General features: G+C 37.1%; 1 protein-coding gene across 8 annotated transcripts in view; it reads left to right on the top strand.

Annotated features, from left to right (window-relative positions):
- ZPB (zona pellucida binding protein) overlaps positions 1-24,801 on the top strand; it is a 149,222-nt gene that overhangs the window by 28,528 nt on the left and 95,893 nt on the right. For 5 of the 8 annotated variants that reach the window (XM_011759389.2, XM_011759391.3, XM_011759387.2 and 2 more), the window contains one exon: positions 6,444-6,596. The exons of 1 other annotated variant lie outside the window; for it this stretch is intronic. In XM_011759389.2, coding sequence (XP_011757691.2) covers positions 6,444-6,596 — 153 coding nt within the window. The remainder of the gene's footprint in view (positions 1-6,443; positions 6,597-24,801) is intronic. 2 more of the 8 variants (XM_011759390.2, XM_011759388.2) reach the window with 1 other exon arrangement.

Here is a 24,801-nt window from a genome sequence, read left to right as displayed (position 1 = left end):
ATATATATGGAGAAACAAAAATTGGAGACCAGTGGCCATGGGAGGCAAAAAAATTAATGCCACAAGATAACTTCACTTCCCCTAACCCGGCCAGTGAACCAACAGCCTCAGCCAGTGTTTGGTTGTTAAAAACCTCCATAATTGAAAAGTACTGTATCACCTGATAAGAAAAGGCTTTCACAGAAGCAGTAGGAAAAACAACCTGCCTAAGGCAACAGTATGATAAATAAGACTAAAAACAAAACTCTACGGAGAAATGCCCAGAACACCTCCTACTTACCAGATCCACTTTCTCTTGATTCTCTAAGCCACTCATGAGATCAACTAGAGGCTCCAAATGCTTGGAAGGCACCCTCTGACCTGTATGAGATCTGTAGAACATGGGCATATTGGCAACTGCTGGCTAAATGGATGAGGGCATGTGTGTTAAAAACAATCAAGCCATCCTTCTTTCTAATTCCTCTAAAGCAAGAGGAACTATTAAGATATCCAGTTTATGATAAAAATAAAAAAATAGAAGCATAATTACAAAAATAGACACAAACGTCAAAGAGATGTGGACATAAGAGACTGGAAAGATAATGAATGGCCTCCTGAAAAAATCATTAAATATTATAGGCCAGCTATATGGGTGCAAGATGGGTCATGGGGGTACCGCACCCCAATCTATATGTTCAACTGCATCATAAGGTTGCAGGAAGTTCTTGAAATTATAACCAATGAAACATCAAGGGCACTAGATTTATTGGCAATGCAAGCAATACAAATAAAAAATGCTATATATCAAAATAGTTTAGCTTTAGATTACCTCAGCCTCAGAAGGAAGAGTATGTGAAAAATTTAATTTAACCAACTGTTGCCTAGAAATTGATGATAATGGCCAAGCTATCATGGAAATCACAGCTAGAATGTGTGAGTTGGCCCATGTTCCAGTTCAGACTTAGTCCAGGTGGTCCCCGGATTCCTTGTTTAAAAAATGGTTCTCAAGCTTTAAAAGATTCAAAGCCCTCACTGGTAGGTTCTTGCTTATTCTTGGCATCTGCTTCATCCTCCCTTGCCTTTTACCTCTGTTTATTAGGAGTGTTCAGTCAACTATAGAGGCAGTAGTAACCCGACACACTACTGTGCAATTGATGGCACTAACCAAATATCAGCTGCTGCCAGTAGAAGAAAAAGCTCAGCTCCGTGAAAAGATGGCAAATAGTGGTGCTTTGTATTAATGCCTTTGTGATAAAAAGCACCAAATGGGGGAATGGAACAGAAATTAAAAGAAATTAAAAAATGTGTAAGCAGAAATTCAGTTGTATGTAAGAAAATCCAATTCCCCCTGAGAAAAAGAAAGAGCTGGAGTCCTTCAAAAATTAACTGCCTGTTTATCTGTGGCTAGTGAGCCTTATCTCTCCTTTTCCAGGCATTGTGAAGACCCTGTTTCTCTAGCTGCAAGGTCACTAGACAGATAGACTCAAGTGGCAAAACATGTTATTTCTTGAAAAGTAAAAAATGATGTAATGCATGTCTCAATTAATTGAATAACTGTCTTTGTTTCTCACTTCTGTAACATGCTTCCACCTGCACAGATCTTCCCTGACCCCACAAAATGCTTAAAAGGTAATGACTCTTTGTTTGGGGCTCAGTCCTTTCGATGTTAATCCGACTGGGCTGGTGCACCTAAATAATATATATCCTTCTGAACCCCATCAGTCTCTCTGATTCCTTATCAATCCCACTACAATATGAAGTTAAAACCAGGCACTATGAGTGCTCATCTGATTTTTGTTATTAAGAGAAGGTATTTTTTCTGTGTATAGTTGTTAACTTGGTGTCCTTGCAGGAAGGATGTTCAATAGAGTCTTCTATTTAGCCATCTTGCTTTGCCCTTTCTCCGGGGGTCCCTTACATTTAAGTCTTTAATTCATCTTGCATTGATTTTTTATGTATGGTGGAAGAAAGGGCACCAGTTTCAATCTTATGCGTGTGGCTCGGCAGTTATTCCAGCACCATTTATTGAATAGAGACTCATTTCTCCATTGCTTGTTTTTGTCATTTTTGTCGAAGATCAGATGGTTATAGGTGTGTGACTTTATTTGTGGGGTCTCTATTCTGTTCCATTAGTCTATGTATCTGTTTTTATACCAGTACTATGCTGTTTTAGTTATTATAGCCCTGTAGTATAGTTTGAAGTCAGGTAGTGTGTTGCTTCTGGCTTTGCTCTTTTTACTTAGGATTACTTTGGCTGTTCCAGCTCTTTTTTGTTTCCATATGAGTTTTATGGTAAGTTTTTTCTAATCTATGTAAAATTTCATTGGTAATTTGATGGGAAAAGCATTGAGTCTGTAAACTGTTTTGGGTAGTATGGTTATTTTAACAATATTGATTCTACCCATGAGCATGGAATGTTTTTCCATTTGTTTGTGTCATCTGTGATTTCTTCAAGCAGTACTTTGTAATTCTCATAGTAGAGATCTTTCACCTCCCTTAACTGTATTCCTAGGTATTTTATTCTTTTGTGGCCATTGTGAATGGGATTGTGTTCTTGATTTGGTTCTCAGTTTGGATGTTATTGGTGTATAGAACTGCTGCTGATTTTTATACATTGATTTTGTATCTTGGAACTTTGCTGGAGTTGTTTTTCAGATCCAGAAGCCTTTGAACAGAAGCAATGTTTTTTTGTTTGTTTGTTTGCTTTGTTTTTTTGAGATGGAGTCTCAGTCTGTCACCCAGGCTGGAGTGCAGTGGTTCACTGCAACCTCTGCCTCTCAGGTTCAAGCCATTCTTGTGCCTCAGCTTCCTGTCTTATCTATGTTTTACTGTCTGCTCTTTCTGACTGCTTGTAATTAGAAGAGAGATGATTTCCTTGAAATGCATCAGGCTAGAAGGAGAGATGGAACTTAAAGTGGCAGTGTTTGTTCAAGATGATGGTGCTTCTGCTCTGTCAATATGGAGTAGCCAGGAGAAATCATTAACATCATTAAAATCAACCTTTATTAGCTGGGATTACAGGCATGCACCACTATGCCTGGTTAATTTTAGTATTTTTAGTAGAGATGGGGTTTCACTATGTTGGCTAGGCTAGCCTTGAACTCCTGGCCTCAAATGATCTGCCTGCCTCGACCTCCCAACATACTGGGATTATGCGTGTGGGCCACCACGCCAGGCCACGATGGAGTTTTCTAGGTATAGAATCAAATAGTCTGTGAAGGCATATAATTTGAAGTCCTCTCTTCCTATTTGTATGACTTCTTATTTATTTCTCTTGCCTGATGCCCTGGTTTGAACTTCCAGAACTATGTTAATAGGAGTGGTGAGGGTGTGCATTCTTTTCTTGTTCTGGTTCTCAAGGGGAAATGCCTCTAACTTTTGCCTGTTTAGTATGATGTTGACTGTGGGTTTGTCACACATGGCTATTACTGTGTTCTCCTTTGATGCCCAGTTTATTGAGGGTTTTTAACATAAAGAGAGGTTGAATTTCATTGAATGGCTTTTCTGCATCTGTTGAGATGATCACATGATTTTTGTTTTTAGTTTTGTTTCTGTGATGAATCAAATTTATGATTTGTGTATGTTGAACCAACCTTGCATCCCAGGGATAAACCCTATTTGATTGTGATGAATTAGCTTTTTGATGTGCTTCTGGATTTGCTAGGCTAGTATTTTGTTGAGGATTTTCGCATCTATGTTCATCAGGGTTATTATCCTAAAATTTTCTTTTTTCATTTTGTGTCCACCAGATTTTTATATCAGAATGATACTGGCTTCGTAGAATGAGCTAGGAAAGAGCCGATCCTCCTCAATTTTTTGGAATAGTTTAGCTAGAATTGGTACCAGACCTTCTTTATATGTCAGGTGGAATTTGGCTGTGAGTCTGTCTGGTCCAGGGCTTTTGTTGTTGATGGGTTTTTAATTACAGTTTCAGTGTCAGGACTCACTACTGGTCTGTTCAGGTTTTCAATTTCTTCCTGGTTCAATCATGGGAGAGGGTGTATGTTTCTAGCAATGTATCCATTTCTCTAGGGTTTCTAGTTAATGGGCATGGAAGTGTTTGTAATAGTCTCTGAGGGTTTTTTATATGTCTCTGGGGTCAGTGGTAATGTCCTCTTTGTCATTTCTGATGGTGTTTATTTGGATCCTCTCTCTTTTTTTTTTTTGCTGTATTAGTCCAGCAAGCAGTCTACCAGTCTTATTTATTCTTTCAGAAAACCAGCCTTTGGTTTTGTTGATCTTTTGTATGTCTTTTTGTGTCACAATTTTGTTCAGTTCAGCTCTGATTTTGGCAAGCCTTGGGGGATGGTGTCCCTGGCCATGCTCCACTGCAGCAGGTCCCATGGCAAATACTCTGGGTTCCATGCAGGGGAGCCTTGTCCCCACCAACCCTCCCTTGCCAGCCCAAATATCCATGGATTCTCCTGTAGCTAGGATTCTAGAGGTCCGTAGTGACAGTGGGCCACTCCATGTCTATTTAACTTACCCCTTCCCCAGGAGCCACTCAGGGCGAGGAATAAGTCCTGATGCTTGGATACTCTGTGCAGGGTCCCCAGCTTCTTGCTCCTTCAGTCCAGGGTCGGTGTCCTACCTCTGTCTACTCTCAATGCCTTCCTTCTGAACATCTGCTCAGAGTGTGCTGGTCTTCTTGATGGTCTTATCTCTTGGTGGGAGAAGCTCTTGCTGGCCATGTCTGGTTGGCTATCTTGGCTCTGAGCCCCTTTATTTTTTAGATCTACTTAAACATTTTTTAAATAAGAAGGCAGTCAGGGGGCATTTTATTATAGATTGTATACTACTACATTTTCTGGCTGTCATAATGTTTAGTGTTGTAGTAGGCATTTAGGTATATATTTTGATACACCTATTAATTGCTTTCTTTAGTGTGGAAAACATTCATTTCAAATGATTGCCAAGGAATATGTAATCTCATTGATGACGTAATATTCTATAATTTCTTTAAATTTCATGAGAACCCTTTATTATATCTCTACGAGGTGTTTCTGCTGAAATACATAGTGAACTCTTGCAGACTGTTGACTTCGTTTATAAAAGACTTGGTGTGTTAGGATAAATATGTAATATTTCATCAAAAGATAATCATGAAGAAATAGGCATTACAATAGAAATGTATTCTAAATTCATATCACGTTTTTCAGCATCATCCAGGATATAGAAATGGAAGTTCTCAAGGCATAATGCTCTATGTAAATTCCTTGATGGTGGGTATATCCATCTGTTCATTTCTCTTCCAATACCTGAAGCAGGGCTTGTATGTACTAGACACTCAGTAAATATTTATTGAACAAATAAATAATGAAAATTTCATCCCTATGAACACTCATCATTTGTCTTGGAGAAATATTTCAACTTAAAATTTATAAGCAATAAATCGTTTACCTAAAATAGAAAAAAGAAAAAAGGTAGACAATTATTTCCTGATGTAGTACTTTCACTTCTAATGAATGGAATATCAAATTATTGACTAAGCAAATTTTAATATCTAAGAATTTTTCTAATTAAAAACTGTGGTTATAAACTTTCAGAATAACAGATTTATAGCTTTTTCAAGTACTTTAGCATTCATTGTATTTGTTATACAGAGAAATCCTGTGAGATAGGCTATCATATATTTTGGTTTTTCGTTGTACAAATGAGGGAACTGGATCTCAGAAAAATTAATAGGTTACTCACGGTTACAGTTTGTGAGAGGGAAATGTAGGTCTGAGACCCAAGTGTCAATGCCTCCAAAGGCAGATTTACTTTTCATTTCACAACAGAGCTTTCTCCCTGTATGACACTTAAATAATGAAGTATGTTGAAATGAAAAGGGTGCTTACATCCCATTCTAACCCCCAGCACTGCAACTGTGTGATTATGTGATGTTGGGCAAGTCAGGTGATCTCATATCCAATATTTTTCTTCTTCTGCAAACCTCAAATTTATAAGCTAAATTTTGCCTTTTATCATATGTAGTGATAAGAAATCTCTTGTTAGTGATTATATTCTGATAGCCTTTGTTCTGGGTGTATTATTTATTTGTTTCATATATAGTTTGTAAGCTTACTGAGGGCCTAATTTGTCATTGAATATAAATATAATCATGTTAAAGTATGTGTATGTATTTATGTGTATATATTTGTATATATGTGTACTGTATTTCTGATCGTGCCCAGTTCAATGCAAGGAGCAGATTAGGAGCATATTCTGTATGTATCCTTGTTAGTCTCTTTCTACTTCGGCAACAATGTAATTGATGAACTCTGGTTAGTGAACATCTGTCAGTAAGAAGGTTATCCTGGCATCCACTGTTAGCAGACACCAGATGCAATGTCCTAGCTATGCCCCCTACTCCTTTCATTGACTGTGTTGGTAAATTATGATGGTTTTACCTTGCCGAGAAAATGTTTTGGTAGTTGTCTCATGTAATTTAAGCAACTCATAACTGTATCTTATTCCTTTAGTAGAAAACCGCACTGCACAAATAACATCCACAGGAAGCCTTGTATTCCAAAATTTTGAGGAGAGTATGAGTGGAATTTATACATGTTTCCTCGAATATAAACCTACTGTGGAAGAAATTGTTAAACGTCTTCAACTAAAATATGCTATATATGGTAAGAAGTAAAGTTAGTTGTGTTTTAACCTTCCTTAATTATTTTAAACATTTAAATATGTTTAAGTAGGTTTGTCTTAAAGGGACTTTATTTTTAATCTCATTTAATTAAAAAAGAATTACTGCCTCCCTATGTAAGTACTTTGTAAAAGGTTAGTGGTGAGGGCATAGAATGGTTAACAGATCGTAGTCTTTTTTTCTTCAGGGGAATGTTGACATGTACACACAGATGAATTTTAGGGCCAGGTATGTATAAATGTTTTCAAATTGTTATGATATTATGGCTTGTACTATATTAAATTCTAAGTATTTTAAATTTGAGTATCATGATTTCTGGTACACTGCCATCCCCCAAAACAGGAGCGTGAAACACCACTGTAAATTCCTTTTCTGGCGGGTTGACCTTTTGAGGCTTACAATTGGCAGAGGTCAGTTGATATTTGTAAGAATTACAGAAAGAGGAAAGAAACATGAAAAGGTGGCTCTCCAGTCAAGACAGGTTTATTTTAGAAAACAAACCTGAGAGATGCCTTCTAGCTGAGTTAGGTCAGAGGCACACTCTCTTACAGACTAAGAGTTTTTAAGGATTCAGGGTGGGAGAGTTTATCAGAGGCTTGGACTGCTTCTGTGTCTCTTTGTTGTGCTTATCTGGGAGGGAGAGTTGTGTGTCTGTTCCCATGCATCTTTTTGCAGCTGCAGGCATATCCCCCAAATCTGCTTTTAGCTTCTCTATCGTGCATCGGAAGGGAAAGGGAAAGGAATGTGCTTATTAAGGCCCACTGTTTTATTTTTTTTTGAGACGGAGTCTCACTCTGTCACCCAGGCTGGAGTGCAGTGGCGCCATCTCAGCTCACTGCAACCTCCACTTCCCGGGTTCAAGCGATTCTCCTGCCTCAGCTTCCCGACTAGCTGGGACTACAGGCACATGCCACCACACCCGGCTAATTTTTTGTATTTTTGGTGGAGATGGGTATCACTGTGTTAGCCAGGATGGTCTCAATTTCCTGACCTCATGATCTGCCCACCTCGGCCTCCCAAAGTGCTGGGATTACAGGCATGAGCTACTGCCCCTGGCCAAGGCCCACTGTTTTCCTGGGACCCGTTGTAGAAGGGTGAGGTTTGGCAGTTACCCAAGAGACTTTAACCCATCTCCCTCTGTGCCGCAGCTCTCTTATCTGTGTTTTACTGTCTGCTCTTTCTGGCTGCTTGTATTTAGAAGAGAGGTGATTTCCGTGAAATGCATGAGGCTAGAAAGGGAACTAGAACTTAAAGTGGCGGTGTTTGTCTGAGATGACGGTGCTCCTGCTCTGTCAATATGGAGTAGGCAGGAGAACAGCCTGAACCCAAGTTGCTTGTAGGTTCCATCTCACTAGTGGGACCCATGTGTGGCAGACAGAATAATGGCTCCTAAACATGTCCATATCTAGTCATATCCAGAACATGTAAGTGCGTTGCCCTACATGGAAAAAGGGATTTAGCAGATGGATTGCGATGAGATTATCCTGAATTATCTGGGTGGGTCCAGTGTAATCACAGGGTTCCTTCTAAGAGGAAGGCAAGAGGGTCAAAGGCAGAAAAAGGAAATGTGCTGACAAAAGGAGAGGTTGCAGTGATTTTCTTTGAAGATCAAAGAAGCCACATGCCAAATAATACAGGCAGCCACCACAGCTGGAAATGGCAAAGAATTGGATTCCCCCTAAAGCTTTCAGAATGAGTACAGCTTGATTTTTGCTTAGTAAGACTCATTTTGGATTTCTGATCTCCACAGCCTTAAGGTCCTAAATTTGTGGTGTTTAGAACATTAGGTATGTGGTAATTTGTTACAGTGTCAATAAGATAACTTATACACCATTACTTTGACAGCAAGGGTGCCAAACAACTGGCAGAATCGTTAGTGGTTTCTTGATAATATTTTGGTTAATCAAAAAATACTTTCCCATATAGCCAAAGAGAGACATAATGTTTTGGTAAGATAATTAACTTTGTTAGGCAAATAATTTGTTTAAACCTTTTAATCAGTCATGTTTCATTTTTGTTACATAGTAGTTATCTCCCTCTTGTTACTTCATGTACCTAACTTATAATAAATGTACTTCAGAATCACTCATAAGTACATATTCACATATGCTAACAAATGTAGAAGTGCCTAAAATGAGTACTGGTTTATAATAATGATAATGATAGCTAATATTTACTGAGCACTTATGATACACCAGGTGGTGCTGTGTTTTTACATGTAATTATTACAACAACAGCAAAATCCATATTTATGTAATGCTTGCTTAGTGTAAGCATTGTTCTAATTTATTTATATTAAATGTATTTCACCACAAACTGTGATGTAAGCACTGCTATTTTTGGTCTTGTAAATGTAAGGAAACAGAGTGGTTAAATGACTTTCTCAAGACCACGGCTATTAAGGAGGGGAGGGGAGAACTCAGATTTCAATTTAGGAATTCTGGTCCTAGAGTTAGTATTCTTATGCTTTATGGTATCCTGCTATGTATACCACTGTTATATGAATGCCAGCAGGATGAAGACCTGATTAATAAACTGACTTTGAAGACCTACTCTTTTAATGCTTAAAACCAATGCAATTGATTATATTTTATTATACATACCTCCTTTAATCTTTCTAATAGCTACATGGTGTTTCAGATTTTATTTGAGCATTCTTCAGTTAATTACTATTTAGTTTGTTTCACATTTTCCCTACCTCAGATGGTACTGTGTGGAACATTTAAATATGTGTCCAGCCATCCATCTGCCGTTGGTCTGTGTGTACACACACATACACCATACCCCCTCACCATACTAACATTGCTGTATTTTGTAAGATAAGTTGTTAGTCTTTCAGAAAGATGAATTCTGTAAAGGAAAATCTGCAGGGAATTCATAGTGCTATTTTGGTTGATTCTTTTGTATAGCAATTTGCAACCCTGCTGTAGTAGATGAGAACCTCAGTTTCTAAAACTCCTTTAATGCTGTATTTTGAAGTGTTGCCAATATGATAAATTAATGGTATTTTATAGTTTTAATATGCATTTTTTGGTCTTTGGTGGGTTATTCAAATCTTATTTGTGTGAGCTCTCTCTGTGCGTATGTGTGTGTGTCTGAATAGCTATAGAGAGATGTATAGCTATGTAGATATTAATTTTATGTCAAATGCATTGTATTCTATATTTTGTTTTTAGCTTATTAATCTCTTATATTCTAAGTAAAGGATAATTCCAAATTTTAAAATTTTATATAAACTACAAGTGGCATTTTCTTTTTGACTCATGTTTTTTACTGTGTTGAGCAAGATATTCACCATTACCTGGATTGTAAGAAGTAAAATCAACTTATAATTTTCTATATGTACTAAAAACCATTAAAAATTTTAGAAAATTACAAAATAAAATCAAGAATTGTTATCAGTTTTGAATATGGCAAGACACTAAATGTATAAAATGGTGATTCATTGCTTTAATATGCACTTCCTTAATTATTAGTAAGTTAGAACATCTTTTCATATTTTTATTATTCAGTAGATTGCCTTTTCAATTCAATTGTCATCTTCCTTTTGCATAGTTTGTCTTTTTCTTACTAATTTTTAGATATTTTGCTGTTCTGGATACTAGCCTTTCCTTATGCATGCTATAAATAATTTCTACCTTCTCTCACTTAAGATGTTTATACTAACAGAAGTTTCAATTTTTTTTTTTTTGTAATGAGACCTATCAGTTTTAATTCTCTGAGTTGTTTTGCTTTTGTTTTGTTTAGTTTTGTTTTCTAAGAGATTGTTTCCTATCTAGAAAATAAAAATTGCCCAGAACTTTGGGAGGCTGAGGCGGGTGGATCGCTTGAGACCAGGAGTTCGAGACCAGCTGACAAGATACACAGCAGTCCCATCAAAAGAAGGATACCTTGTGTTGACCTTTTATAATTGAACCCGCTTTCCCTCCTACCTCCATCCAGAATTCCTGGCAACCACCAATCTTCTCTAATTCTGTATTGTCAACATGGAAAAACACCATCTCTTCTAAAAATACAAAAAAATTAGCCAGGCGTGGTGGTGCATGCCTATAATCCCAGCTACTCAGGAGACTGAGGCCAGAGAATCACTTGAACTGGAAGCTGCAGTGAACCCAGATCATGCCACTGTATTCCAGGCTGGATGACAGAGTGAGACTCTGCCTTAGAAAACAAAAAAGAAAAAGAAAAGAAAAGAAAAATTTTTTCCTATATTTTCTAGGCCTATTTTTAAAAATAGGAATAAATTAACATCTTTTATTTGTTAGACAAAGAGCAATGTTCAATATAAATTTTCTCAAGACCCTTAAAACCTGTGAATTTCTGGCCAGTTCACAAAACCGTAAGATGACACTTTTCAGCATGAAGTAAAAAACAGTCTGTCAGCTCTAAAGATGTTACAGAGCAGAAATTTCCAAATGTGTTATACAAGCTTTCTGGGCAAATGAAAAATCTATCTTCTATGATATATGAACAAAAATTCGCAAGATAAGATTATATTTTGACATACTTAACAAGCATTCCTTCTTTGTCTCCAACAAACAAAGCTAAGGAAATAATGTAACCATTTTTACGCAGAAAATTAAGGCTGCAGGTCATACACAAGAACAGAAGTGCTTGAGCATTGAAACTGTTCTGCTTCATTGTCATACTCGAATTGTTGACTCTTAAACCATTTTCAGTTAAATACATGGAAAGGTTATTGCATGTTCAGCAATTACTAAGTTTTCAATAATTTAAGGTCCAGTAGCTTAGAAAAGTAGACTGAGAATGGTTCTGAAAAGGCAAGTTAAACCTTAGGCCTGTTTTTTCAGGTTAAACTTTTTGTTTTGAGATAAATGTAGATTAACATATGGTTGCAAGAAATAATACAGACAGATTCCATGTATTCATTAGCTAGCTTCCCCAAATCATAATATCTTGTAAACTAAGATAGTGATTTTGTCACAGTCTACCCATCTTATTCATATTTTTCCAAGTTTATGTGTACTTTTGTGTGTGTGTGTGTAATTCTGCCATTTTTATCCCATGGGTAGACTCAGGTATCTACAACCATAGACAAGATACAGAGCAGTCCCATCAAAAGAAGGATACCTCGTGTTGACCTTTTATAATTGAACCCGCTTTCCCTCCTACCTCCATCCAGAATTTCTGGCAACCACCAATCTTCTCTAATTCTGTATTGTCATTTCAAAAGTATTATACAAATACAGTGCTATAGTACATAATCTTAGGGGATTGACTTTTTTTCATTTTTCCAAATTCCTTGGAGATTGCTGTAAGTTTTGTGCATCTATCACACACTCTTTCTTATTGCTGAGTTGCATTCCAAAGTATGCATATACCACAGTTTGTTAAATGACTTACCCATTGAAAGATATCTAGGTTGCTTTGAGTTTTTGGCTGTTGCATATAAAGCTTCTAAGGACATTTGTGGATTGTTTTTCTATAGACCTAAGTATTTATTTCTGTGGGGTAAATACCTAAAGTGCAGTTGATTGATCATATGATAGTTACATATTTAGTTTAATAAGAAACTGCCAAACTGTATTTCAGAATGGCTGTACCATTTTGTATTTCTACCAGCAATATAAGGATAGTCCAGTTACTCCATGTCTCCACCAGCAATTGGTGTTATAATTATCTTTTGTTTTAGCCATTCTGATAGGTGTGAAGTAATATTTCATTATGGTCTTAATTTGCATTTCTATACTTTCTAATGACGTATTTAATATATTTTATATTAATAAAATATATTATGAGTTTATTTGCCATCTGTACATCCTCTTTGGTAAAATTTCTGTTCATATCTTTTGACCATTTTTTAATTGGATTGTTTGGTATATTACTGTTGAGTTTTTTGATATTTAATACACATACACAGATAGATAGATACTCTTTCTTTGTTGGATATATATTATTTGTAAGTATTTTCCACCACTCTGTATTTTGTCTTTTCATCTTCTTGACAGGATCTTTGCAGAGCCTGTTTTAAAATTTGGTTTATCAGGTTTGCTTTTGTGAATCATGCTTTTTGTGTTAAGATGAAAAATTATTTGCCTCATCCTAGATCCCAAAGGTATTCTAAGTTTTTTTTCCTAAAAGTTTTGTAGGTTTCCTTTTTTTTTAAAAAAATTATTTTTATTTTAAATTCTTGGGTAATGTGCAGGATGTGCAGGCTTGTTACATAAACATGTGCCATGATGGTTTGCTGTACCTATCAGCCCATCACATGGATAGTAAGCCCAGCATGTATTAGCTATTTTTCCTAATGCTCTTCCTCCTCACACCACCAACAGGCCCCATTGTGTGTTGTTCCCCTTCCTGTGTTGATGTGTTCTCATTGTTCAGCTACCACTTATAAGTGAGAACATTTCTGTTCCTGCATTAGTTTGCTGAGGATAATGGCTTCCAGCTCCATCCATGTCCCTGTAAAGGACATGATCTTGTTCCTTTTTATGGCTGCATAGTATTTCATGGTGTATATGTACCACATTTTCTTTATCCAGTCTATCACTGATGGGCATTTGGGTTGATTCCATGTCTTTGCTTCAATGACATGGAATAGAATGATTTATATTTCTTTGGGTATATACTCAGTAATGGGATTGCTGGGTGAAATGGCATTTCTGGTTGTAGATCTTTGAGGAATTGCCACAACATCTTCCACAATGTTTGAACTAATTTACACTCCCACCAACAGTGTAAAAGCGTTCCTGTTTCTCCGCAACCTCGCCAGCATCTGTTGTTTCTTGACCTTTTAATAATTGCTATTCTGACTGGTGTGAGATGGTATCTTATCATGGTTTTGATTTGCATTTCTCTAATGATCAGTAATGTTGAGCTTTTTTTCATATGTTTGTTTGCCCCATGAATGTCTTCTTTTGAGAAGTGTCTGTTCGTGTCCTTTGCCCACTTTTTAATGGAATTATTTGTTTTTTACTTGTAAATTTAAGTTCCTTGTAGATTCTGGAATATTAGACCTTTGTTAGATGAATGGAGTGCAAAGATATTCTCTGTAGATTGCCTGTTTGCTGTGATGATAGTTTCTTTTACTGTGCAGAAGCTCTTCAGTTTAATTAGATCCCATTTGTCAATTTTTGCTTTTGCTGGAATTGCTTTCAGTGTTTTTGTCATGAACTCTTTGCCCGTGCCTGTGTCCTGAATGGTATTGCCTAGGTTTTCTTCTAGGGTTTTTATAACTTTGGGTTTTACATTTAAGTCTTTAATCCATCTTGAGTTAATTTTTAAATAAGGCATAAGGAAAGGGTCCAGGTTCAAATTTCTGCATATGGCTAGCCAGTTCTCCCAGCACAGGTTTACTTTTTATATTTAACTATGGGATGCATATTCAGTTAATTTTTGTGTAAAGTGTGCTGAGGCTTGGTTTAAGGTTGATTTTTATTATTTTTATTTTTTACATATGGATTGAACATTGCTTCAATGTTATTTCCTGAAAAGGATATCCTTCTTCCATTGAGTTGTTTTTGCATCTTTGTCAAAAATCGGTTGAGGATATTTGTGTGGGTGCTTTTTTTCTAGGTTCTGTAATTTCTTCCATTGATTTATAGGTTTATACCTCCTCTACCAGTACTGTACTGTTGATTACTGTAAGGATATAGAAAACCTCAATACTAAGGAGAGTGTTCTTTTCAAGATAGTTTACAAGAATAGTCTTTGTTATTTAAATGTCTGTCCCTTTCTATATAAATTTTTGAATATTCTTATGTACATCAACAAAATATCCTAATGTGATTTTGATGGGAATTACATTCAATCTATAGATTAATTTGGGGAAGAGTTGCATCCTTACTATACTGTGTCTTCTAGTTTATGAACATGGTATGTCTATCCATTTAATTAAGTCTTTGATTTCTTTTATCTGCATATACATGCTTTGTGAAGTGTATACTAAGAATGTTATTTTGATTTTTTAGAATAATTATAAATAATATTACATTTTACACTTTGAATTACACATATTTATTGCTAATATATAGAAATAAATATTATTTTTGTGTTGATTTTGTATCCTGCCACCTTGTCAAAGTCACATAATAATACTAGATTTTTAGATTTTTATAGATTCTTCATGAGATATTCATGGCATGTGGACACAGAGACAGAATCTGTATATTTGTTATTTATTTTTGTTTGTTTTTTATTGAGGAGGCTAGGACTTTAGATACATGTTAAAAAAGTATGTTGAGAGTGGGCATCATTATCTTTGTCTTAATATTAGAGGGAAATAATCTAGTCTTTCACCATTGAGTATATATAATGTTAGCTGTGGGTTTCTTGTAGGTGCCCATTATCAGATGGAAGAAATTCCCTCATTCTACATTTATATTTGCAGATTGGTTTTATTGTGAAAGGATGTTGGATTTTGTCAAATGTTTTTTCTTGCATCAGTTAATACAAATGTGTTTTTTTATTTTGTACTTCATTACTATGGTTTGTTACATGAATTGATTTTTTTAAATGTTAACCCAAACTTGCATTCCTGGGATAAATCCCATTTGGTCATGGTGTGTGATTTTTTTCAATATTTTGCTAGATTTGGTTTGCTAGTATTTTATTGGGAATTTTTGCATTTGTGTTCATAAGAGATACTGGTTTATAGTTTTCTTGTGATATCTTTGGTTTAGATATCAGGGTATTACTGGCTTCATAGAATGAGCTGGGGTGTATTCCCTTCTGTTCCAATTTTGAAAGTGTTTGTGAAGAATTGTTGCTAATATGTCTGTTTGGTAGAATTCATCAGTGAAGACATTTGGGCTTGGGTTGTTTTCCACAGGTAGTTTTTTGATTACTAATTCGACCTTTTCGTTACAGGTCTATTCAGATTGTCTATTTCTACTTGAGTCAGTTTCAGTAGTTTGTGTCTTCCTAAAGAATTTGTTTTATCTAAATATGTCTAATTTGTTGGCATACAGTTGTTTGTAGTGTTCCTTTATATTTCTTTTATTTCTTTAGGGTCAGTATTCTCTCCCCTTTTATTTCTGATTCTAGTAATTTGAGTCTTCTATCTCTTGTTTTTGTAAATCTAGCTAAAGTTTGATCAATTCTGTTGATTTCTTAAAAAACTGGTTTTGGTTTCATTGATTTTCACTGTTTTTTATTTATCACATCACTTATCTCTGCTGAAGTCTTTATTATTTTATTCCTTCTGCTTGCTTTATATTTAGTTTTTCTATTTTCTCTTTTTCATTGTCTGAAGATAAAAGATTAGGCTACTTGAGAGCTTTATTTTATAATATGCCATAGGCATGGCATATTATTTCCCTCTAAGTGCTGCCTTACCTGCATGCCATAGGTTTCGTTATGTTTTGTCTTCATTTTCATTTGTATCAAGATTATTTCTAATTTATCTTTCAATTTTTTCTTTGACCTATTGATTATTTAGGAGTCTGTTAATTTTCATTTCTGAGTTTTTCAAATTTCTTTTGTTACTGATTTTTTAATTTTACTTTATCAGAGAAAATAATTTGTATTATTTCAAAGATTTATGGCTTAGCATATACTTCATCCTTGAAAATGTTCCATGTGTATTTGAGAAGAATGCATATTCTGCTGTTGTTAGCTGGTTTACTATAGATGATTCTCAGATCTATTTGGTTTATAGTGTTGTTCAGGTCTTCTGTTTCTTTATTGATCTTCTTCCTAGCTTTTTTATTCATTATTGTAAGTAGGATATTGATGTCTCCAAATAATGTTGAATTATCTAATTCCTCTTTAATATCTGTATATGTTTATAATTGTTCTTTCTTCCTGATATATTTACCTTTTTATCATGATAAAAATCCCCCCCCCCTTTTTTTTTTTTAGTAACTTTTTGTTGTTGTTTTAAAGTCTGTTTTTTTGGTTTTGTATTTTTTTTTTTTTTTTCAGTGTTCCCGGTACCTGACTCTCTGTAGGAGAAGTGTAGTCTGTATTTCTTGAGAAATATATCTACACTCAGTATGCCTAACTCCTCCTTTCACCCTCAGTTACCCTCCCATTCTATTCTGGTACTTGCATCTGCAATTGCATGAAACTACTAAGGTTAAGGTCATCAATAGTGCCCTTGCTGTTAAATTCAATGGAAACGTATTTCTCATTGTCCAGTGGTTCTGCATCCAGTGCTTCCTCGTGCACTCCACCCACCGGGCCTCTGTTCCAAATCAGGTGTTCTAATGACCTATTGTGATATAGAGATATTGCCATACATTCAGGAAAGCTGTGGGGGACTTGGTTTAGATCCTGGATGCAAAGGAGGAACTTTGATCATTTTCTCATGAGGCACCCTGCTTGTTATGAGCCATAGCTTCAAGCAGCGATTGTAGCCATTTGGGATTTTTTTTGCCATTTGGGTTTTTTTGCTTCTGTGAGCAGAGTGCTATACTCAGTCCCTAGTTTTATTCTGTGAGCCTGGTTTTAGTCCCCTATCTCACATAAAAAACATGTAAGACTATTCTCCACAGAGGCCAAGTTCCTGCTGCCACTTCTCTGCTACTGGTTCCATAGACCAGCAACCCTATGACATTTTCCCCATGTTGTATATGTACTCTGCTGTGTGGTCTGTAAAAATATCCATCTCCTTTTTGACCTGAGCCTTGGCTTTTTGGTGTTGTCCTTTAATATATCACTAGCGTTAGTGTATAATTTTATCAGAAAGGGTGTGGAAGCATGATATATTGTGAAGACATCTCCTACCATTTCTTTTTTTTAATTATACTTTTAAGTTCTGGGATACATGTGTAGAATGTGCAGGTTTGTTGCATAGGTATACACATGCCATGATGGTTTGCTGCACCCATCAATCTGTCATCTACATTAGGTACTTCTCCTAATGCTATCCCTCCCCTAGTTCCCCCACCAGCCGAGAGGCCCTGGTGTGTGATGTTCCACTCCCTGTGTCCACGTGTTCTCATTGTTCAGTTCTCCCATATGAGTGAGAACATGTGGTGTTTGGTTTTCTGTTCCTGTGTTAGTTTGCTGAGAATGATGGTTTCTAGCTTCCTCCATGTACCTGCAAAGGACATGAACTCATCCTTTTTTATGGCTGCATAGTACTCCATGGTATATATGTGCCACATTTTCTTTATCTAGCCAATAATTGATGGTCATTTGGGTTGGTTGCAAGTCTTTGCTATTGTGAATAGTGCTGCAATAAACATACATATACATGGGTCTTTATAGTAGTATGATTTATAATCCTTTAGGCATATACCCAGTAATGGGATTGCTGGGTCAAATGATATTTCTGGTTGTAGATCCTTGAGGAATTGCCACACTGTCTTCCACAATGGTTGAACTAATTTACATTCCCACCAACAGTGTAAAAGTGTTCCTATTTCTCCACATCCTCTCCAGCATCTGTTGTTTCCTGACTTTTTAAGGATCACCATTGTAACTGATGTGAAATGGTATCTCATTGTGGTTTTGATTTGCATTTCTCTAATGGCCAGTGATGATGAGCTTTTTTTCATATATTTGTTGTCCACATAAATGTCTTCTTTTGGAAGTGTCTGTTCATGTCCTTTGCCCACTTTTTGATGGAGTCATTTGTTTTTTTTCTTGTAAATTTGTTTAAATTCCTTGTAGATTCTGGATATCAGCCCTTTGTCAGATGGATAGATTGTAAAATTTTTCTCCCATTCTGTAGGTTGCGTGTTCACTCTGATGATAGTTTATTTTGCTGTGCAGAAGCTCTTTAGTTAAATTAAATCCTATTTGTCAATTTGGCTTTTGTTGCCATTGCTTTTGGTGTTTTAGTCGTGAAGTCTTTGGCCATGACTATGTCCTGAATGGCATTGCCTAGATTTTCTTCTAGGATTTTTATGGTTTTAGCTCTTACGTTTAAGTCTTTAATCCATCCTGAGTTAATTTTTGTATAAGGTATAAGGAAGAGGTCCAGTTTCAGTTTTTTGCATATGGCTAGCCAGATTTCCCAACACCATTTATTAAATAGGGAATCCTTTTCTCATTGCTTGTTTTTGTCAGTTTTGTCAAAGATCAGATGGTTATAGATGTGTAGCATTATTTCTCAGGCCTGTGTTCTGTTCCATTGGTCTACGTATTTGTTTTGGTACCAGTACCATGCTGTTTTGGTTACTGTAGCCTTGTAGTATAATTTGAAGTCAGGTAGCCTCCAGCTTTGTTATTTTTGCTTAGGATTGTCTTGGCTGTATGGGCTCCTTTTTGGTTCCATACGAAATTTAAAGTAGCTTTTTCTAATTCTGTGAAGAAAGTTGATGGTAAGTTGATGGGGATAGCATTGATTCTATAAATGACTTTCAGCATTATGGCCATTTTCAGTATATTGATTTTTCCTATCCATGAACATGGGATGTTTTTCCATTTGTTTGTGTCCTCTCTTACTTCCTTGAGCAGTGGTTTGTAGTTCTCCTTGAAGAGGTCCTTCACATCCTGTATAAGTTGTATTCTCAGGTATTTTATTCTCTTTGTATCAATTGTGAATGGGATTTCACTCATTATTTGGCTGTCTGTCTATTATTGGTGTATAGGAATGCTTGTGATTTTTGCACATTGATTTTATATCCTGAGACTTTGCTGAAGTTGCTTATCAGCTTAAGGAGATTTGGGGCTGAGATGATGGGGTTTTCTAAATATAAAATCATGTCATCTGCAAAGAGAGACAATTTGACTTCCTCTCTTCCTATTTGAATATGCTTTGTTTTTCTCTTGCCTGATTGCCCTGGCCAGAACTTCTGATACTATGTTGAATAGGAATAGTGAGAATAGTGCCAGTTTTCAAAGGGAATGCTTCCAGCTTTTGCCCATTCAGTATGATATTGCCTGTGGGTTTGCCATAAATAGCTCTTACTATTTTGAGATACATTCCATCAATACCTAGTTTATTGAGAGTTTTTAGCATAAAGGGATGCTGAATTTTATCAAAGACCTTTTCTGCATATATTGAGATAATCATGTGGTTTTTGTCATTAATTCTGCTTATGTGATGGATTACGTTTATTGATTTGAGTATGTTGAACCAGCCTTGCATCCCAGAGATGAAGCTGACTTGATCATGGTGGATAAGCTTTTTGACGTGCTGCTGGATGCGGTTTGCTAGTATTTTACTGAGGATTTTCGCATTGATGTTCATCAGGGATATTGGCCTGAAATGTTCTTTTTTTGTTGTGTCTCTGCCAGGTTTTGGTATCAGGAGTATGCTGGCCTCATAAAATGAGTTAGGGAGGAGTCCCTATTTTTCTGTTGTTTGGAATAGTTTCAGAAAGAGTGGTATCAGCTCCTCTTTGTACCTCTGGTAGAATTCAGCTGTGAATCTGTCTGGTCCTGGGCTTTTTTGGTTGGTAGTCTATTACTGCCTCAATTTCAGAACTTATTATTGTTCTATTCAGGGATTTGACTTCTTCCTAGTTTAGTCTTGGGAGGGTGTATGTGTCCAGGAATTTATCCATTTCTTGTAGATTTTGTAGTTTATTTGCCTAGAGGTGTTTATAGTATTTTCTGATGGTAGTTTGTATTTCTGTGGGATCAATGTTGATATCCCCTTTATTATTTTTTTATTGTGTCTATTTTTCTTTCTTTTCTTCTTTATTAGTCTGGCTAGCAGTCTATCTATTTTGTTAATCTTTTCAAAAAAGCTCCTGGATTCGTTGATTTTTTTTTAAGGGATTTTCATGTTTGTATCTCCTTCAGTTCTGCTCTGATCTTAGTTATTTCTTGTCTTCTGCTGGCTTTTGAATTTGTTTGCTCTTGCTTCTCTAGTTCTTTTAATTGTGATGTTAGGGCGTCAATTTTAGATCTTTCCTGCTTTCTCCTGTGGACACTTAGTGCTATAAATTTCCCTCTAAACACTGCTTTAGCTGTGTCCCAGAGATTCTGGTACATTGTGTCTTTGTTCTCACTGGTTCCAAAAAACTTATTTATTTCTGCCTTAATTTTGTCATTTACCCAGTAGTCATTCAGGAGCAGATTGTTCAGTTTCCATGTAGTTGTGCAGTTTTCATTGAGTTTCTTAATCCTGAGTTCTAATTTTATTACACTGTGGTCTGAGAGACTATTTGTTACGATTTCTGTTCTTTCGCATTTGCTGAGGAGCATTTTACTTCCAATTATATGGTCAATTTTAGAATAAGTCCAGTGTGGTGCTAAAAAGAATGTGTATTCTGTTGATTTGGGGTGGAGAGTTCTGTGGATGTCTTTTAGGTTCATTTGGTCCAGAGATGAGTTCATGTCCTGAATATCCTTGCTAATTTTCTGTCTCATTGATCTGTCTAATATTGACAGTGAGGTCTTAAAGTATCCTACTATTATTGTGCGGGAGTCTCTAGGTCTCTAAGAACTTGCTTTATGAATCTGAGTGCTCCTGTATTGGGTGGATATATATTTAGCATAGTTAGCTCTTCTTGTTGCATTGATCCCTTTACCATTATGTAATGCCCTTCTTTTGTCTTTTTTGATCTTTTTTGGTTTAAAGTCTGTTTTATCATAGACTAGGATTGTAACCCCTGCTATTTTTTGCTTTCCATTTGCTTGGCAAACATTCCCCCATTCCTTTATTTTGAGCCTGTGTGTGTCTTTGCATGTGAGATGGATCTCCTAAATACAGCACACCAATGGGTGTTGAGACCAGCTAGGTCATGGAGACCCTAACCCAGCGGTGCTAGAGGAATTAAAGACACACACATAGAAATATAGAGTGTGGAGTGGAAAATCAGGGGTCTGACAGCCTTCAGAGCTGAGAGCCCTGAACAGAGTTTTACCCATATATTTATTGACAGCAAACCAGTGATAAGCATTGTTTCTATAGTTTATAGATTAACTGAAAGTATTTCTTATGGAAAACAAAGGGATGGGGTGAAACTAGGGATGGTCTCTGGCTAGTTACCTGCAGCAGAAACATGTCCTTAAGGCACAGATTGCTCATGCTGTTGTTTGTGGTTTAGGAATGCCTTTAAGCGGTTTTCCTCCGTGGGTGGGCCAGGTGTTCCTTGCCCTCATTCTGGTAAACCCACAACCTTCCAGCAAACCCACAACCAACCAGCATGGGCGTTATGGCCATCACAAGCATGTCACATTGCTGCAGATATTTTGTTTATGGCCAGTTTTAAGGCCAGTTTATGACCAGATTTGGGGGCCTGTTCCCAACAGATGGGTCTTGACTCTATTCTGTTTGCCATTCTGTGTCTTTTAATGGGGGCATTTAGCCTGTTTACATTTAAGATTAATATTGTTACATGTGGATTTGATCCTGTCATTATGATGCTAGCTGGTTATTTTGACTGTTAGTTGATGCAGTTTCTTCACAGTGTCAATGTTCTTTACAATTTGGTATGTTTTTGCAGTGGCTGGTACAGGTTTTTCCTTTCCATATTTAGTGCTTCTTTCAGGAGCTCTTGTAAGGCAGGCCTGGTGGTGACAAAATCTCTCAGCATTTGCTTGTCTGTAACGGATTTTATTTCTGTTATGACGCTTAGTTTGCCTGGATATGAAATTCTGGGTTGAAAAATCTTTTCATTAAAAGTGTTGAATATTGGCCCCCACTCTCTTCTGGCTTGTAGGGTTTCTGCAGAGATCTTCTGTTAGTCTGATGGGCTTCCCTTTGTGGGTAACCCGATCTGGCTGCCCTTAACATCTTTTCCTTCATTTCAACCTTGGTGAATCTGACAATTATATGTCTTGGGATTGCTCTTCTCGAGGAGTATCTTTGTGGTGCTCTCTGTATTTCCTGAATTTGAATGTTCACCTGTCTTGCTAGGTTGGGGAAGTTCTCCTGGATAACATCCCTGAAGAGTGTTTTCCAACTTGATTCCATTCTCCCCGTCACTTTTAGATACACCAATAAAATGTAGGTTTGGTCTTTTCACATAGTCCCATATTTCTTGGAGGCTTTGTTTGTTCCTTTTTATTCTTTTTTCTCTAATCTTGTCTTCATGTTTTATTTCATTAAGTTGATCTTCAATCACTGATATTCCTTCTTCTGCTTGATTGATTTAGCTTTTGATACTTGTGTATGCTTCTTGAAGTTCTCATGCTGTGGTTTTTAGCTTCATCAGGTCATTTATGTTTTTTTCTAAACTGGTTATTCTAGTTAGCAATTCGTCTAACCCTTTTTCAAGGTTCTTAGCTTACTTGCATTGGGTTACAACATGCTCCTTTAGCTCAGAGGTTTGTTATTACCTACCTTCTGAAGGTAGGTAATAGCTTGATACCTGGTTTTCCTCATCTTCATCAATTTATCTACCTTTGGTCTTTGATGTTGGTGACCTTTGGATGGGGTTTTGTGTGGACGTCCTTTTTTGTTGATGTTGATGCTATTCCTTTCTGTTTGTTAGTTTTCATTCTAACAGGCCCCTCTGCTGCAGGTCTGCTGGAGTTTGCAGGAGGTCTACTCCAGACCCTCTTTGCCTAGGTATCACCAGCAGAGGCTGCAGTACAGCAAAGATTGCTGCCTATTCCTTCCTCTGGAAGCTTCATCACAGAGGGCACCTGCCAGATGCCAGCTGGAGCTCTCCTGTATGAAGTGTCTGTCGACCCCTGCTGGGAAGTCTTTCAGTCAGGAGGCACGAGGGTCAGGGACCCACCCACTTGAGGAGGCAGTCTGTCCCTTAGCAGAGCTTGAGCTCTGTGCTGGGAGATCCACTGCTCTCTTCAGAGCTGGCAGGCAGGAATGTTTAAGTCTACTGAAGCTGCACCCACAGCCGCCCCTTCCACCAGGTGCTCTGTCCCAGAGAGATGGGAATTTTATCTATAAGCCCCTGCCTGGGGCTGCTGCCTTTCTTTTAGAGATACCCTTCCCAGAGAAGAGGAATCTAGAGAGGCACTCTAGCTATAGTGGCTTTGCAGAGCTGCGGTGTGCTCCACCCAGTTCAAACTTCCAGGCGGCTTTGTTTACACTGTGAGGGGAAAACTGCTTGCTCAAGCCTCAGTAATGGCAGATGCCCCTTCCCTCACCAAGCTCAAGCATCCCAGGTCAACCTCAGACAGCTGTGTTGGCAGCAAGAATTTCAAGCCATTGGATCTTAGCTTTATAGGCTCTGTGGGGGTGGGATCTGCTGAGCTAGAGCACTTGGCTCCCTGGCTTCAGCCCCCTTTCCAGGGGAGTGAATGGTTCTGTCTCACTGGTGTTCCAGGTGCCACTGGGGTATGAAACATAAACTCCTGTAGCTCACTCGGTGTCTGCCCAAATGGCTGCCCACTTCTGTGCTTGAAACTCAGGGCCCTGGTGGTGTAGGTACCCAAGGGACTGTCCTGGTCTGCAGGTTGCGAAAACTGTGGGAAAAGGGTAGTGTCTGGGCTGGAATGCACTGTTCCTCATGGTACAGTCCCTTATTTCTTCCCTTGGCTTGGGGAGGGAGTTGCCCGACCCCTTGTGCTTCCCGGGTGAGGCGACACCCCACCCTGCTTCAGCTCGCCCTCTGTGGGTTGCATTCACTGTCTAACCAGTCCCAGTGCGATGAGCCCGGTACCTGAGTTGGAAATGCAGACATCACCTGCCTTCTGCGTTGATCTCGCTGGGAGCTGCAGACCAGAGTTGTTCCTATTCGGCCATCTAGCCAGCCACTTAAAGTCTGTTTTGTTTGGTAATTGTGTCACCACTATTGTATTCTTGTGATTGCAGTATGTGTGGTATATCTTTTAACATTCTATTACTTTGAACCTATTTGTATCTTTGAATTTAAAGTGCATCTCATGTAGACAATATATAGCGTAGTTGGATATCACTTTTTAAATCTAGTCTGACAATCTGCTTTTTGATTGGCTTGTTTAGTCCGTTAACATTTAATGTTATTATTGATATACTTGGATATACTTTGTCATTTTACTTTTTGTTTCCATGTTCTTCATGTGTATTCTTCTATTCTGCATTAATTCTGTTGAATTAAATGAATATTTTCTAATGTGGTATTTTCATTTCTTTACTTTTTGCTGTTTATTTCCAGTTCTTTATTAATTTCTCTAGAGCTTGCTGCATACATATTAACCTATCAGAATCAGTTTTAGATTTATACTAATTTAATTTCGGCAAGCTATAGAAATGTTACTTTTTCGTACTTCTGTCTCTCTGTAATTTACGGTATCAATATTACACATATTATATCTTTAGATGTTACAAACTAAATACTACCTTGTTATTATTTTATGTAATTTTGTATCTTTCAAATAAGCTGAGAGTAGAAAGGATAGGAAGTATATATTTATAGGTTTTGTCATATATA

Source organism: Macaca nemestrina, chromosome 4 (assembly GCF_043159975.1).
Source record: "Macaca nemestrina isolate mMacNem1 chromosome 4, mMacNem.hap1, whole genome shotgun sequence".
Lineage (NCBI taxonomy): Eukaryota > Metazoa > Chordata > Mammalia > Primates > Cercopithecidae > Macaca > Macaca nemestrina.
Note: the sequence above shows the minus strand (reverse complement) of the source record. Positions and strands in the feature narration are given on the sequence as shown.